The following is a 17,216-nucleotide window of genomic DNA, read 5'->3' on the forward strand; positions in this document are numbered from 1 at the left end:
AAAATTTTAAGGAACATAGGATGATATGGTCCAATTATGTGCTATCTGGCTGAATTCCACGTTATGTAGAGAACCTGGGGCTCTTAGGGTTGCAAACACCAATGCCTCCAGGGATCAGGCAGAAAACAGGATATGTTTGGAATTGCTGGTGTTGGAGTGGGGACTTGTGTAAACTGTGACTAAGCTGGAGCAAGTATGTCCTGTCTAAAGAAGTTTGAATTCAAAAGTTTAAAAAGTACTGTTGGCTGCGCACGGTGGCTATCACCTGTAATCCCAGCAATTTGGGAAGCTGAGGCAGGTGGATCACTTGAGGTCAGGAGTTCCAGACCAGCCTGGCCAACGTGGTGAAACCCCGTCTGTACTAAAAACACAAAAATTAGCCGGACGTGGTGGTGCATGCCTATAGTCCCAGCTACTCGGGAGGCTGAGGCAGGAGAATCACTTGAACCCAGGAGGCAGAGGTTGCAGTGAGCTGAGATTGCACCACTGCACTCCAGCGTGGGTGACAGAGTGAGACTCTCTCAAAAAATAAAAGATAAAAAAAAAACAGTACTGCTTACCAGAAAAAGCTTGGCCTACTGGATGCTAGTTTGTAGCTCCTCATTTAGATACTTGACAGATACTAGGTCAAGAGCTTATGATTAGGCTGGGCGCAGTGGCTCATACCTATAATCTCAACACTTTGATAGGCCGAGGCAGGAAAATTGTGTGTGTCCAGGAGTTCAAGACCAGCCTGGGCAACATAGCGAGAACCTGTCTCTACAAAAAATAAAAAACTGGCCGGACGTGGTGTTATATACCTATAGTTCCAGCTCCTCAGGAGGCTGAGGTGGGAGGGTTGCTTGAGCCTGAGAGGTCAAGGATGCAGTAAGCCATGATTGTGCCAGTGCACTCACTCAGCCTGGGCTATAGAGTGAGACCCTGTCTCCAAAAAAAAAAAAAAACCTATGATGAATATTATATGGAAAAAACTCTCCCCCAAAAAATGTAGTTGCATACAACATTTTATATATTGTTTTAGTGCTTTTTGGCCTCAGTTAAGAACTTGTGATGTAGAGGAAAGGAAGGATTGTGATGGCCTTTTGGGTGGCCAGTCTTGACTTGGGAAGGTTTTCCAAGAGGAGTCATTTTAGCCAGTCTGTAAAAGGAGTAGCGCTTTGCTAAACTGAAGAGAGGAAAAAGGTGGGTAGTCAAGGGTAGCTAGTTAGAGCAGCAGGATTGTGTATTTGACAGCCTGGAGATAGATTTTTAAGCTTTGAGAAAGTGGTAAATTTATTTCTCTTTTTGTTCTGTTTCTTTGGAACTTCCAGAACTTTTGCTTGTCTGAGTAAAACTAGAGTCAGTCCTGTTTCACTTATCGTAGCCGGTGTAGGTACGGTATGTAGTTCGGGAATACGACCTTTTTTTTTTTTTTTTTTTTAAATGTGTCAGTGCTGCAACTGATGAACCGAAGTGTATTAATACAGACAGAGATTGCTTTCTTTAGTGTCCTATTTAATGTGGTCGTCAAAGATTTATATACTTGGCACATCTTTATTGATGCCTTCACTTTGAAAATTAAATTTGCCAGGTGTGGTGGTGCACGCCTGTAGTCCCAGTGATTCAGGAGGCTGAGGTCAGGGGATCTGGCATTTCAGGACACTGAGGTGGGGGGATCTCTTGAGCCCAGGTGATTGAGGCTGTAGTGAGCTATATTCGTACTTGTGAATAGTCATGGCCTCAGCCTGGGCAACAGAGTGAGACCCTGTCTCTAAAATTAAAATAAAGAAAATTAAATTTGTTGCAACATATCTCATTTCACTGATTCTGAAATGCTTCCTAGCTTGGGATTCCCATTTACCAAACTGTGTGTGTCTGCACCCTTGATTATACTTTTTAAGGAGAAGTCAAGTTTATCGCAGTAAACCTTGGAATTTTTTCAGCTTAGAGGCTGAAAAAAAATATTAAAGCTACTAAGCTCTAGTTGCCTTAAGGCAGTAGGGATGGGGTGTGTGTGTGTGTGTGTGTGTGTGTAAGCTATAGCAGTACTGCAGTTTCTTTGTTTTTAGAGATAGGGTTTCACTCTGTCCCCATGCTGGACTGCAGTGGTGAGATTGTAGCTCACTGCGGCCTCACACTCCTGGCCTCAAGCGGTCCTGTCACCTCAGCCTCCGGGGTAGCTGGGATTACAGGTGTGAGCCACTGCATTTGACAATACTGCAGTTTTAAATCCGAACTCTTGAACCTAAGTTTTAAGGTCTTTTACCAGCTAGTTTCCTGACTTCCTTCATACCCTTTGGGGGTTTTGTTTTTTTGTTGTTGGTTTTTTTTGTTTTGTTTTGTTTTGTTTTGAGTCAGGGTCTCCCTCTGTTGCCCAGGCTAGAGTGTATTTGCCCAGTCTAGGCTCACTGCAACTTCCACCTCCTGGGCTCAAGTGATCCTTTTACCTCAGCCTCCCAAGTAGCGAGGACTACAGGCGTGCACCACCACACTCAGCTAATATTTATATTTTTAGTAGAGACAGGGTTTTGCCACGTTGACCAGGCTGGTCTTGAACTCCTGGCCTCAAGTGATCTGTCAACCTTGGCCTCCCAAAGTGCTGGCATTACAGGTGTGAGCCACCACGCCTGGCCTCAAAGACTTTTAAGATGATCATTTTACTGATGAAAAAATGGAGTTCCAAAGGTGAGAAGTGATTTGCTCAGGATCACACAGCTGGAGTTAGAACTTGGGTCTGACTCTTAAGTCCATGCTTCAGCACTGTTTGATTTCGGATTTAAGAATGGCCTTCAGAACTCTGAGATAAGTTCTTTTAGGAAATACCATCTCATTGTGTTATGTTCTCACAAGTGAGCTCCCACTTGTGTAGCCTGCATGTCAGGAGACTTTTTTCTTCCGTGGCTGGGGAATTAATGAGCGTTTCCCATGGTTTAGTTGTGCCATTCCTGTTTTGTTGACTCGTGCCAGTTTTCAGAGGTGAAATTGCTTTTCAGTGTCTGTAAAGGATGCCTTGCTCTTCATAATTTATTTTGTACTTACAACCTATTCTGCCTTTTCTTCTTGTGACAGACAGAGGGAGTTACAAAGCGTTTGGCAGAAAAGAATGACTTTGTGATCTTCCTGTTTACACTGATGACAAGTAAGAAGACATTCTTACAAACAGCAACCCTCATTGAAGATATTTTGGGTGTTAAAAAGGTGAGCTGTGTCCTCCAGCTGACCAGATGGGGAAGGGTGTCTCAGACCGTTGGATTCTCAAACCTGAATAATATACAAAGCTTTTTTTAAAAGAAAGTGTTAAATTATATCTTGTGTTACTCAGATGTATTCAAGTATAAAACTTGATTACCCCTTATACTAGTGGTTCTTACATGACTGTAAAACCTAAACAAACATACATTGAAATCAAACTAATTGTAAAACTCAGAACTTCAGATTGACTCTGTGAATGCAGTGTGATGCCTCATGTTACTTTGCTGAAATCAAATTGCCCCTCACTCATTACCATGGGGCAAGTTCTTTGTAGCATGTATGTGCTATTGTATGCTATACAGTGACTCCATTCTCTTACCACTTTTCTCTACTGCTATCTGAACTGGTGTGAAGCCTTCATTCATTAGGATATGTTCTCCTTGGTAGTAATGTTTGGCTTTCACTTATGAAATTCGCCTCTGTTTTTTCTCATTAGTCTTCAACAGTTAAAGTTGGTTAATTGGCACCAGCGCAGTAGGAGACAAATGGGAGCTCTGAAATCCTGCCACTTGGTCATAAGGTTAATATTCAGATGACCCATAACTTAAAAAAAAAACAACTATGATCGAAATGAAAACTCAATTAAAAATTTCAAGAATTCACAGATACCCAAAAATACGTTCATAGACCTCTGTTAGAGACTCACTGTGTTACATTTTTGGTGTAATGCTTGTTAGGACCTCGAGCTCACCTCCCCAGTCCTAATCTGTCCTGAGCCTCTATGTTGGTTGCTGGTTGGCAGATTTCTTTCGCTTCCTGTTGAGCAGCCTCCTAGAGGTTGCTGTTGCAGGGAGGTGGATGTTCACGTGTACTGTGGTGACCCCAGCTTTCATTTCTTCTTGCTGTGCTTTCCCCAGGCCTTGCTTGTCATTGCCCAGCACAAGTGGCCTATTGTCTGTAGGAACACATTGGAGATGTGTGCAGGCCCCAGACAGACCCTTTGTGCCCTTTGATAAAAAGGCTTTGTTGTTACTCCAGTAATTGTGTATTCCAGCCAGTGTGTGAAAGAGGGCCTCCAGAGTGGAAACTCCAGACTCCTTAGCAGTCCTCAGCATAGGAGTCTAGAAGTGCTCCTTCACAACTTTTCCCACTTGCCTCTCACTCCCTCTCATTCCTTTTTGTGTACCCCAAAATGGCGAGGTGTTCCACCAAACATTATGGGTATCTTGGTGCAGTTTGAAAGGAGGATAGACACCATAAAGAAAGTGGGAACACCATAAACAGGGAAAAGACATTTGAATTCAGGTAACCAACAAAGGATTTGTATTCAGAATTTATCAAGAATTCTTACAGGCCAGGTGTGGTGGCTCATGCCTGTAATTCCAACACTTTGGGAGGCTGAGGCAGGTGGATCACTTGAGGTCAGGAGTTTGAGAACAGCCTGGCCATCATGGCGAAACCTAGTCTCAGTCTCTACTGAAAAATACAAAAATTAGCCTGGCATGGTGGCGCACACCTGTAGTCCCAGCTACTTGGGAGCCTAAGGCACGAGAATTGCTTGAACCCGGGAGGCAGAGGTTGCAGTGAGCCAAGATTATGTCACTGCACTCCAGCCTGGGCAACAGAGCAAGACTCCCTCTCAAAAAAAAAAAAAAAAAAAAGAATTCTTACAAATCAGCATGAAAAAGACAAATAGCCCATTAGACAGATGGGCAATGTTATGAACAAGCGTTTCATAGACAAGAAAGAAATTGTCCATAAATAGAGGAGATGCTTAACTTCATTGGCAGTCAAGGAAATGCAAATCAATACCATAGTGAGGGGTAGAGTGGGCAAATGTTGCTGAGTATGTGTATCAGTGGAAACACTTGTATACTACTGATAAATGTTTATCAGCAGAATGTCCTCTTTTTTTTGTTTTGTAGTTGAACCGGCACATACCTTGTGCCCCAGCACCTAGGGAAGCTTTACCCTGAGGGCTGAGGCATCAGTATTTTGCCATGGGTCACCTATAACCTGTGCCTGGACACACTTGTGGGGAAGCTCAGTCCTAGAACAGTGATTCTTAGGATTGAAACCCAGAAGGTTGTGAAATCAGTCCATCGGGTCTACCAGCCAAATAGAAAAGATCAAACTGTATTGTGTAAGGGTATTATTTGAATAAGTTTTTGTTTGACATTTATATATACATTCCCATATGTATGTTTACTGATGGTCGTTCTTGGTGATGGCTAAAAAGTTTAGAAGCCACTGCCCCAGCAAAAACTTCTCCACCTGTGCATCAAGAAACACATAAGAACATTTGTAGCTTCGTTGTTTCAGAACAAAAAACTGAAACCAAGTCTCTGATCCATGAATAGGAGAAGGGATGAATGTACTTTCTTCACACAATGGAATATTATATAGTAGAAGTGAATGAACTGTTGCCATAGGCAACAACATAGCTGAGTAATTGAAATAATTGAGTGGTAGAAGCCAGTTGCAGAACACTGTAGGTAGTATATCATTTTCATAAAGCTCAAGAAAGCAAATTATTTATTGATAAAACTAGTTTTTAAATGGCAAGGCAATAATAATTAATGATAGTGTTTCCCAGAGGCAGAGAGATGCAATAGGAAAGGCACACACATCTAGTCATTTTGTTATGCTGCATAATATGCATTGTATGTATCAAAAATTAAAACATAAGAATTAAATTCTTGGCTGGCCACGGTGGCTCATGCCTGTACAATCCCAGCACTTTGGGAGGCCGAGGTGGGCAGATCACTTGAGGTCAGGACACCAGCCTGGCCAATATGGTGAAACCCTATCTCTACTAAAAATATAAAAATTAGCCAGGCATGGTGGTGCGTACCTGTAGTCCCAGCTACTTGGGAGGCTGGGACAGAAAAATTGCTTGAACCCAGGAGGTAGAGGTTGCAGTGAGCAGAGATTGTGCCATTGCACTCCAGCCTGGGCATCAGAGTGAGACTCTGCCTTAAAAAAAAAAAAAAAAATCTTAAAATTTAAAACAAAACCAAAAACCATAAGAAGTGGGCTGGGGGTGGTGGGACCTGTTTGGGGACCCATATACTGAGTTAGACAGGGCTAGAGGAACTGGTGGGCTGAAATTTACAGTTGCCAATAGTAGTAGTAGCTAACATTTGTTTTGTACTAGGGAAAAGGAAAGGTGGAAGCAGTTGTTCCCCAATGCCCCCTGCACAGCAAATTCCTGTCCTCCATTACTAGAAATAGAGGGGAGTGTGGGATTCATGAGAGCTTCTGGGAATCATGCACTCGTTTCGGGCACATTCACTGATACCCTTGCTACCAGGTCCTGTGCATTGAGTCTCAGGAGAAAGGGTAGGATATATGCCTTCATCAAAGTATGGTCAGATTATTTGGGAAATAGATGCAGGAACAGATTATTAAAAGTTCATGTGATCTGTGCAATGAAAGAGAAACACCCAATCCAGTGGAAGTAAATTAATGGGATGAAGGATAGCAGCTGTTATCTGAGTAGCACATGGATGGTTCAAAATGAGAAAAGTTCATGTAGTACATGACATTTACAGATTTTAAGGAGTAATGAGTGAGAATAGAACCAAATAGCACAAGGCATTCCATAAAATTATCATTCTTAATAAAAGCTAGCAATAGAAGGAAAACTTATAAACTATATATAGGGTATTTATTAAAATTTAACTGTTATAGGATATTTATTAAAATTTACAGCAAATATTGAACTTAATGTTTTGGAATTATTTCTAGGAAAGGCAAGAAAAAGACAAGAATTCTTGCTGTCACTCTGGATAAATGGTCACATGTGTGTACACAGAGAGTATCTATAGGAATGTTCATTGCAACATTGTTTAATAGTGAAAAACTGTAGTTTACCTAAATATGTATTAGAAGAAGAAAGAGTCAGGCACAGTGGCTCACACATGTAATCCCAGCAGTTTAGGAGGCCAAGATGGGAGGATTGCTTGAGTCCAGGAGTTCTAGCCTGGGCAACAATAGCAAGACCCTGTCTCTATAAAAATAAAGTATTGGCCAGGCGTGGTAGCTCACGTCTGTAATCCCAGCACTTTGGGAGGCCAAGGTGGATGGATCATCTGAGGTCAGGAGTTCAAGACCAGCCTGGCCAACATGGTGAAATCCCATCTCTACTAAAAAATACAAAAATTAGCCAGGCATGGTGGCGGGCGCCTGTAATCCCCGCTACTTGGGAGGCTGAGGCAGGAGAATCACTTGAACCCAGGAGGTGGAGTTTGCAGTGAGTCAAGATTGCGCCACTGCACTCCAGCCTGGGCGACAATGAGATACTATCTCAAAAAAAAAAAAAAAAAAAAGTATTAAAAAATTAGTCAGGTGTAATGGCACGCACCTGTAGTCCTAGCTACTTGGGAAGCTGAGGTAGGAGGATTGCTTGGGCCTAGGAGTTTGAGTCTGCAGTAAGCTGTGATGACACTACTGCACCACAGCTTGAGCAACAGAATGAGATCCTGTCTCTTAAAAGAGAGAAATGATTAAACTGGGGGATAAAACGGTGGGAAGTGATTGAATCAACTGCTTGTATCAGTGTAGATAAACTTCAAAATGTTGGATGAAAAGTAAGGTATAGTATGGTATCATTCACACTGTGCATGCAGAGCAGTACCATGTATTTTAATGGAAATATTTGTAAGTATAAAAATATGCACAGGAATAATAAACACAAAGTTGAAAATAATGTTTACTTCTGCAGGGAGAGAAGAAAATGCGACTGGATGGGGGATACACAGAGGCCTTTAGCTATATTTGAAGTATTTTATTTTTTTAAAAAGCAAATCTGTAGCAAGAATGGTAATTTATGATTTCCAAAACTTGAGTGGTAGGCATTTCCTTTTTTTTTTTTTAATAGGCAAAATATACCACAAGAACAAGTGAAAACAGTGTGCTCAAAAGGTAAATTTAGTCCTCAGACTAATCCTGTGAGGTAGATTAGTCCCATTTTACAGATAAACAAGCAAAGACTCGAAAGGTTTTTGTAACTTAACCAAGGTTTCAGAGCTGCAAGTTACAGAACTGGAATAGGAACCTAAGTGATCTAGCCACTGAGCCCCATAGGCAGGGGATGCAAAAGAGAGGCACATCCAATCTCTTGAGTGAATTGAGCGTGGGGATTGTTTCATTTTTGTCTTCTGTAGGAAATGATCCGACTAGATGAAGTCCCCAATCTGAGTTCCTTAGTATCCAATTTCGATCAGCAGCAGCTCGCTAATTTCTGCCGGATTCTGGCTGTCACCATTTCAGAGATGGATACAGGGAATGATGACAAGCACACGCTTCTTGCCAAAAATGCTCAACAGAAGAAGAGCTTGAGTTTGGGGCCTTCTGCAGCTGAAATCAATCAAGGTAAAGTCTCTAAGTTCTCAGAATTTTGAGATTATAGCTCTGAGGCCCTTCCTAAATCATCTAGCTTTTTTTCTTTTTCTTTTCTTTTTTTTTTTTTCTTTTTTTGAGATGGGATCGTCACTATGTCACCCAGGCAGGAGTGCAGTGGCACAACCGTGGCTCACTGCAGCCTTGACCTCCCCAGGCTCAGGTGATCCTCCCACCTCAGCCACCTGAGTAGCTGAAACTGTAGGCAGGTGCCACCACACCGGGCTAATTTTTGTAATTTTTGTAGAGATGGGGTTTTGCCATGTTGCCCAGGCTGGTCTTGACCTCCTGGTCTCAAGTGATCCACCCACCTCATCCTCCCGAAGTGCTAGAATTACAGGTGTGAGCCACCACACCTGGCACCACTTTTAAATATCTCTAGAGATGGATCCATGTGAAGGCTCCTAGTATGTAAATTTTGTGTATCTGTTCATTATTTTGGGAACTGAGTTCCATACCTTTCATTAGATTTGTTAATGGGCTCAGAACCACAAAAAAAGTTAAGAACTACTTTTTATCAGAATTACAAATGCATATACTTTTTGATCTGCTAAGTCTCTCCTGGGCCTTCATTTTATAGATGATGATGTATAGACACTAATCTCTTCTTGTCTGCAGTTTCACTTTCTGTGGTTTCAGTTACCCGTGGTCAACTGCAATCCGAAAATATTAACTGGAAAATTCCAGAGAGAGACCACATTCGTATAACTCTTATTATAGCATCTTGTTATAATTGTTCTATTTTATCATTACTTATTGTTAATCTCTTAGTGTACCTAATTTATAAATTAAGCTTTATCATAGTTATATGTGTATATAAGAAAAAACATAGTATATATAGGGTTTGGTGCTATCTGCCATTTCAGATATCCACTGTGGGGGTCTTGGCTAAGGGAGGACTACTGTACAAGATTATTCATTGAGGCCAGGCACAGTGGCTTGAGCCTGTAATCCCAGCACTTTGGGAGGCTGAGGCAGGAGGATCACTTGAGGTTGAGAGTTTGAGACCAGCCTGGCCAACATGGCGAAACCCCGTCTCTACTAAAAATACAAAAATTAGCTGGGTGTGGTGGTGCACGCCTGTAGTCCCAGTTACTGGGAAGGCTGAGGCAGGTTAATTGCTTGAACCCAGGAGGCGGAGGTTGCTGGGAGCCCAGATTACAGCACTGCACTTCAGCCTGGGTGACATAATTAGACTCCATCTCAAAAAAAAAAAATTATTCATTGCAACATTGTTTGTAATAACAAAAGACTAGAAACCCAGATGTTCATTAACACTGGACTGCTTAATGTATTCAATATTTATATAATGGAAAATTGTGTAGCTTTGAAAAAATGAAGATCTCTATGTACTGCTATAGAAAAATCTCCAAGATACATTAATGATAAAGAGGAAAATACAGAACAGTGTGTATGATATGATAGTTTTTGTATTAAGTCAGGGGGAGAATAAGACCATACGTTTGCTCACATATATGGTATGCCTAAAGAAACAAAGGGTACACAAGAAACATAAAGTGGTTATTAACAGGAAGTAGCTGGTAAGGGAAGGTAGTAGCAGTGGGAGTGGGACTCCTTATGTATACTTTCATAGATTGTTTGATTTTAGAACCGTATAAATATATTACTTTAAAAACAAAACACTGTTCTAACCAATCTAGCCCACCTATTTCTGTTTAGTAGCAAAAGAACCGTGTTCTATCTAAAATGTTGCCTACACAGATTTTGGAGAAACTGGCGTAGATGTATTTTGGCCATAAGAGTATAGATAATTCATATTTGAACTGAAACTTGTGTCTTAAAAGCTAGTTTTTCAGTGTTAACAGGCAGGAAATATTGTTAATACAAAAACCTATCACTGTGTACCTTATGGTACACCAAATAAACAAGGTAAAATAATACAAATGTATCATTAAAAAGCAGCAGTAGAAAACCACGACCATCCAGAGGTAGCCCTAATCATGCTCTGAAAACAGTTCTTTGTTTCTAAAGTCCAGTTGTGTGCATTCCCCAGACTGGCTCTGCAGAGTTGTCAAGTGCTTCAGAGCAGCCTCCTCTCCTGAGGCTGACTATGAGCCTGCCATTCACTCTGTTATTGTCTAGTTTTAGTTAGGAACACGAGGTGGTCATAACTATACTTTGTAGGTTATTAGGGAATATAATTTTACATGTTGTAGTCATATGTAAAGGTAGAAGTTTGTGGACTCCAACCCCAGTTTATTTATTCTGTCTCCAGATTTGCTTTTCCTCCTGTGTCCCTAGATACAAGGTCTTCCTTGGTCTGTGTACGGTTTTCTTCCCACTCCTTTATGATTTTGGGGGAGTTCTCATTTTAGGAAATTTACATTTTTAAAAAATATGTGACTTTCCAACATGGCACATGTATACATAGGTAACAGACCTGCACACTGTGCACATGTACCCTAGAACTTAAAGTATAATAAAAAAAAAATGTGACTTTGAATATAACTAAATTATACCTCAGAGCTGGTGTACACACCTCCATATACATTGACAAAAGGTAGTATTTGCTAAGCTCCTGCCATATGGCAAACACTGGGCTAACTGCTTTACCTGGAAGTGATTTTATTTAATCCTTCAAGTGCCCTGTGGAATAGAGATTAGTATCCCCATTGCACATGTGAGGAAACTGAGGGCTAGAAAGGTTCTATTTTGGATACCTGTGTATGCCGAGGCACTAAGTAACTCTCATCTTTTAGTTTCCCATTTAAGGAATCTATTTTGGCAGATGATTTTGATCCTGTTAGTATTGATTGCTTTCATATGCCTATTTGTAAACTGACGTAAGTAAAACCAGCATTACCCATTATTCTTGAGGAATGAACTGTTCTGGTCAGCTGGGCTTTTTTGATTAACTGAGAACCCAAAGCCCAGTTTTTGTTTTTGTTTTTTTATTTGGGAGTTTTTTCTTAAAGTCTCTATAAAATATCTAGATTCACTTTCATACCTCTGTGACTAGCCTAGTAGACAGTCTATGTGTGATTCTGCTTGTAGCTTTTGGGATAAAGCTTAAAAGTTGTAGTTCCACACATGAGATTGTGCAGGATCTGACCCTTCCCAACCCTGACCATAATTCCTGCTCCATTCCCTTACTTGCATGATTTTCTCCATTCGAATGCCCTGGGAAGGCCAAGCTGGTGGACATAATTAAATCACGAGTGGGTGAGAAAAGTCTTAGTCCTCTGAATGTTATCATTCTTGAATTGCACTCCATTAGTGAATGCCTTTGTCTCAGGTGTGTGTATCAGTCAGCTTGAGCTGCCATAACAAGATACCGTAGACTAGGTGGCTTAACTAACAGACATTTATTTTTCTCACAGTTCTGGAGGCTAGAAGTCCAAGATCAAGGTGCTGTCAGGATTGGTTCCTGGTGAGGCCTTTCTTCCTGGCTTGTAGAAGGCCACCTTTTTATTGTATCCACATATGACTTTTCCTCTGTGTCAGTGAGGAGAGACAGAGATCTCTGGTGTCTCTTCCTCTTCTTAGAAGGACACCAGCCCTCTCGGTTTAGGGCCCCACACTTACAACCTCATTTAACCTTAATTACTTCCCTGTATTAGGCAGCAGTCTCCAGAGAGACAGAAGCAGTAGGATTTATGAGGTGGGATTTGTTAGGGGAATTGGCTCACATGATCACAGAGGCGGAGGAGTCCCATGATAAGCCATCTGCGACAAAAATTAGCCGGGTGTGGTGACACGCCTGTAATCCCAGCAACTTGGGAGGCTGAGGCAGGAGAATTGCTTGAACCCAGGAGGCGGAGGTTGCACTGAGCCGAGATTGCACCATTGCACTCCAGCCTGGGCAACGAGTGAAACTCCGTCTCCAAAAATAAACAAATAAGATAAGCCATCTGCAAGCTGGAGAACCTGAGAAGCCATTAACATGGCTCAGTCCAAGTCCGGAAAAGTTAGAACCAGGAAAGCTAATGGTGTGGCTCCCCAGCTGGAGGACCCCGGAAGCTGCTGGTGCAAGTCCCAGAGACCAAAAGCCAAAGATCCTGGAGTCTGATATCCAAGAGCAGTAGGAGAAAAACTTCCCGCTCCAGAAGGGGGATAATCCCTTTTTGTTTTCCTCCATCGCCTCCCACTGCTCCCCCGCCAGTTGGATGGTGCCTGCCCACATTGAGGGCAGATTTTCCCTTAGTTCACAGACTCATACACCAAGCTCTTCTGGAATCACCTTCACAGACACACGCAGAAACAGTGCTATGCCAGCCATGTAGGCATCCCACAGTCCAGTCAAGATGACAGCTAAAATTAACCATCACACCACCATACTCCCTAAAGGGCCTGTCTCAAAACGCAGTCATATTTGGGGCAGAGCTTCAACATATGAATTTGTGGGGGCACGGTGGCGGGGACACAGTCCATAACTGTATGGAAAGCTGAAATAAGTAGGATGTTGCCAAAAAGGTTTCATTTTGTTTTTAATAAACTGTGGCTGTGAGGTCATTTTCTTGCCTAGCAAAAATAATGATTTATGCTATCTTCCTGGAGCTCAGATAATTTACATGTAATTATCTAATGTAAGTTATCTGAGCTCCAGGAAGATAGTGTAATCATTAGTTTTTGAGATTCATTTTAAAATAAATAATTATTTTTTGAGTCCTTTTTGAGATTCTCAGAACTACCAGTTCTTCTGTTGATTTATAAGAGAACAGCTGGTTTCCTTCTGGGGGAAAGTAACATCTTTCAATATTTTTAGCAGAGATGTAAATGAAGCTATAGGCTAGATAATTGTCAATTTATAAGTGACACTTAGCTGAGAGGGGCTGAATTATGCAGCACATGAAGCTGGAAAGCAGGAGGGGAAACTACAGGAGTGTGTGGGGAATACTGATGTTTCAACAGTGAGAGGAGAGAAGAGGCCTGCTTCTGCAGAAATTCTAAGGGATTGTGAGTGATTTAGTTATCAGTTTAACATTAACCAGCCAGGTGTGGTAGCTACTGATAAAGCTATGAGAATTACAAGGTCTGGATATGCTGGGATGTCAGCCCATGAGATTGTGTATGAGTTGCTAGGTGTGATGGGTCCAGTGAATTTTTTTCTGGGGAGAAGGTCTATAGCTTTCGTTAGCTTTTCAAGAGGTGAGTGACTCACAACAGCTCAAGAATCTCGGGTGGGAAGTCAGACTTACAACCCTGAGTACCGGGCACTTCCCATCTGGAGGAGTGTGTTGAGTGTGCAGGAATGGGGAAGACTAGCTCTTACATGCTGTCCTGAGAGGAGCAGGTCAAGCAGCGGGAGCTATTTTTGCTGAGAACAGAAGTATAAGAATAAAAATCCAGCTATGTGAAGATTTTCACGTAGAATACAAATTCTTTTTATTTCTTTTTTGTTTTTTTGTTTTTTTTTTTGCTTTGTTTTATTTTGAGACAGAGTCTGGCTATGTCGCCCAGGCTGGAGTGTAGTGGCACAATCTCGGCTTACTGCAACCTCCACTTTCTGGTTCAAGCGATTCTCGTGCCTCAGCCTCCCAAGTAGCTGGGACTACAGGCATGCGCCACCAGGCCTGACTAATTTTTTTGTATTTTTAGTAGACATGGGGTTTTGCCATATTGGCCAGGCTGGTCTTGAACTCCCAAACTCAGGTGATCCACCCACCTCGGCCTCCCAAAGTGCTGGGATTATAGGCGTGGGCCACCACGCCCCGCCTATTGATTTGTTTTTAGAAAAAATAATATACACCAGACATTTTTTTAAAATGGTACAAAAAGTACAGCAGAGAGTTTGTTCCCCTCCCTGTGGTAACTTTTTACCAGTTTCTTAAACGTCCCTCGAAAGATATTCTATACATGCCCAATCGTGGGATGGGGAAAGGAGGGAGGGAGAGAGAGAGATTGACTCCTTCCTGTTTGTACAGATGGTAATGTAAATAGGTAATATAAAATAAGCGCTGGTCTCTTTTTATTAAACTTATCTTGCCAAAAATTACACTCTAGTATATATAGAATTACATGATTCCTTTTTGTAATTATATAATATTCTATTATACAGGCATACCGTAATTTAATTAGTCCCCCATTAATGGAAATCGGTAAGTGTTGACAAATTAACCCTCCAAAGAAATTACTTGTTCATCTTCCCCACCGTGTTGTCTGTAGCCTTCCCAGTACAGAGCATTATCAAACTTTTTTATATTTGCCAAGCTGATATGTTAACAAAAAAAAGGTGTCTCAAACAAAAATCTATTTCTGTGTAATTATTTTATGGAGATGGAAGTCACATAACATAAAATTAGCCATTTTAAAGTGAACAACTCAGCGGCATTTAGTACATTTACAGTGTTGTGCAGCTACCACCTCTATCTAGTTGCACGTTTTCATCACCCCAAAAGGAAACCCCATACACATTAAGCAGCTACTTCCCATTACCCCTTCTCCCCAACTGCTGGCGACCACCATTCTGCTTTTTCCTCTGTGGATTTACCTATTCAGATTACTTCATATACAGTCATGTGTCACTTAGCAATCTCTATCCTTCTGAGAAATGCAGTGAGGTGATTTTGTCATTGTGTGAATGTCATGGAGTGTACTTGCACAAACCTAGCTGGTATAGCCCATAATACACTTAGGCTGCAAACCTGTACAGCATGTTTCTGTACTAAATACAGTAGGCAGTTGTACCATAATGGTAAGTATTTGTGTATCTAAACATAGAAAAAAGGTATAGTAAAAATACAGTATTATAATCTGATGGGACCACCATCTTCTATGTGGTCCGTCATTGACCGCAACAGCGTTAATGCAGTGCATAACTGTAAACGGAATTATATAGCATGTGGCCTTCTGAATCTGGTTTCTTTCACTTGGCATAATGTTTCTGAGGTTCATTCATGTTGTAGCATGTCAATACTTCATTCCTTTATATGGCTGAATAATACTCATATGTAGATCCCACAGTTTGTTTATCCCTTCAGTTAATGGACATTTGGGATATTTTCATCTTTTGGCTGTTGGGAATAGTGCTGCTGTGAACATGTGTGTACACATATTTGTGCATCTGTTTTCAATTCTTTTGGGTATATATGTAGGAGTGAAATTGCTGGGTCATATGTATGGGTATATATGTAGGAGTGAAATTGCTGGGTCATATAATTTTATGTTTGACTTTTTTTTTTTTTTTTTTTTTTTTTGAGACAGAGTCTTGCTCTTTCGCCCAGGCCAGAGTGCAGTGGTGTGGTCTCGGCTCACTGCAAACTCCACCTCCTGGGTTCACGCCATTCTCCTGCCTCAGCCTCCCGAGTAGCTGGGACTACAGGCGCCTGCCACCACGCCCAGCTAATTTTTTGTGCTTTTTAGTAGAGACGGGGTTTCACCGTGTTAGCCTGGATGGTCTCGATCTCCTGACCTTGTGATCCGCCCGCCTTGGCCTCCCAAAGTGCTGGGATTACAGGCGTGAGCCACCGTGCCCGGCCAATTTTTTGAGGAACCTCAATGTAGTTTTATTTTATAAGTAAGGTCAAACATCATCTTATAGCCACTCACTAATTTATAAGGAGGGAGGGAGGGTGTGTGTGTGTGTGTGTGTGTGTGCTGAGACAGAGTATCATTCTTGCCCAGGCTGGAGTACAGTGGTGCAGTCTCGGCTCACTGCAACCTCTGCATCCCAGGTTCAAGCAATTCTCATGCCTCAGCCTCCTGAGTAGCTGGGACTACAGGCACATGATACCACGCCTGGCTGATTTTTGTATTATTGGTAGAGACAGAGTTCGCCATGTTGACCAGGCTGGTCTTAAACTCCTAGCTTCAAGTGATCCACCCACCTTGGCCTCCCAAAGTGCTAGGATTACAGGCATGAGCCACTGCGCCTGGCCAGCTTGTCTTACTTTATCTCTATTCCCATTCACTATACCCTACTTCACCTTGGGTTATTTTGAAGTAAACCCCAGACATTATTTAATTTCACCTGCATATATTTCAGTGTTTCTACACGATAACGACTTTTAAGAAATGTAACTCTGTCACTGTATCAAAAATTAATAGTAATCCCTTGATATCCTGAAATATCTAGTTATTTATTAATTTCTAATTAGGTGTAACATTCACATGGTTCTAAAAAATCTGCGGATTCAAAAAGGTATTTATTGAAAAGTTTCAGTTCCACTGTTATTCCCAGTGACCTAAATCCCCTTTCCACTTGACGGACATTTTGGCTGTTTCCATCTTATGGCTGTTTACTGTGGCAGCCACTGCTCTTGGCTTCTTTTCTGTCCTTCCAGGGAGATTTAATGCATATACAGGCAAACATGATCAGGCATTAGTCTCATTTTAAAGAAGGTTAAATGATGGAGTCAGGATTTGAATCTGGATCTCCCTGCCTCCAAAGTTTATGCTGTTCTAATATGCCGATCAGAATGTCCACCTCACTCATTGTGAATAAAATGAGATTGGTGGAAAGAAACATTGGGTGATTATTCAGTTTTTTTCTTTACCTTAAAAAATGTTTATCTTTCATCCTGCTAGTAAATGTTACAGGAAAATTAGAAACTATAGATGAGTAATTTTAAGAGAAATGTTTGTATTCTCTCCTGCTCAGGAACAGCCACAGTAAATCCTTTGGTATATATGCTTTCATTCCTTGTGTATTTTGAAGAAGCAAATATTTAAATTTTTGAAGA

General features: G+C 41.4%; 1 protein-coding gene across 2 annotated transcripts in view; it reads left to right on the forward strand.

Moving 5' to 3' along the window:
- TRPC4AP (transient receptor potential cation channel subfamily C member 4 associated protein) overlaps positions 1-17,216 on the forward strand; it is an 89,962-nt gene that overhangs the window by 39,970 nt on the left and 32,776 nt on the right. For both annotated transcript variants that reach the window (XM_032142477.2, XM_032142478.2), the window contains exons 6-7: positions 3,049-3,177; positions 8,340-8,547. In XM_032142477.2, coding sequence (XP_031998368.1) covers positions 3,049-3,177; positions 8,340-8,547 — 337 coding nt within the window. The remainder of the gene's footprint in view (positions 1-3,048; positions 3,178-8,339; positions 8,548-17,216) is intronic.

This window comes from Hylobates moloch, unplaced genomic scaffold (genome assembly GCF_009828535.3).
Source record: "Hylobates moloch isolate HMO894 unplaced genomic scaffold, HMol_V3 SCAFFOLD_21, whole genome shotgun sequence".
Classification (NCBI taxonomy): domain Eukaryota; kingdom Metazoa; phylum Chordata; class Mammalia; order Primates; family Hylobatidae; genus Hylobates; species Hylobates moloch.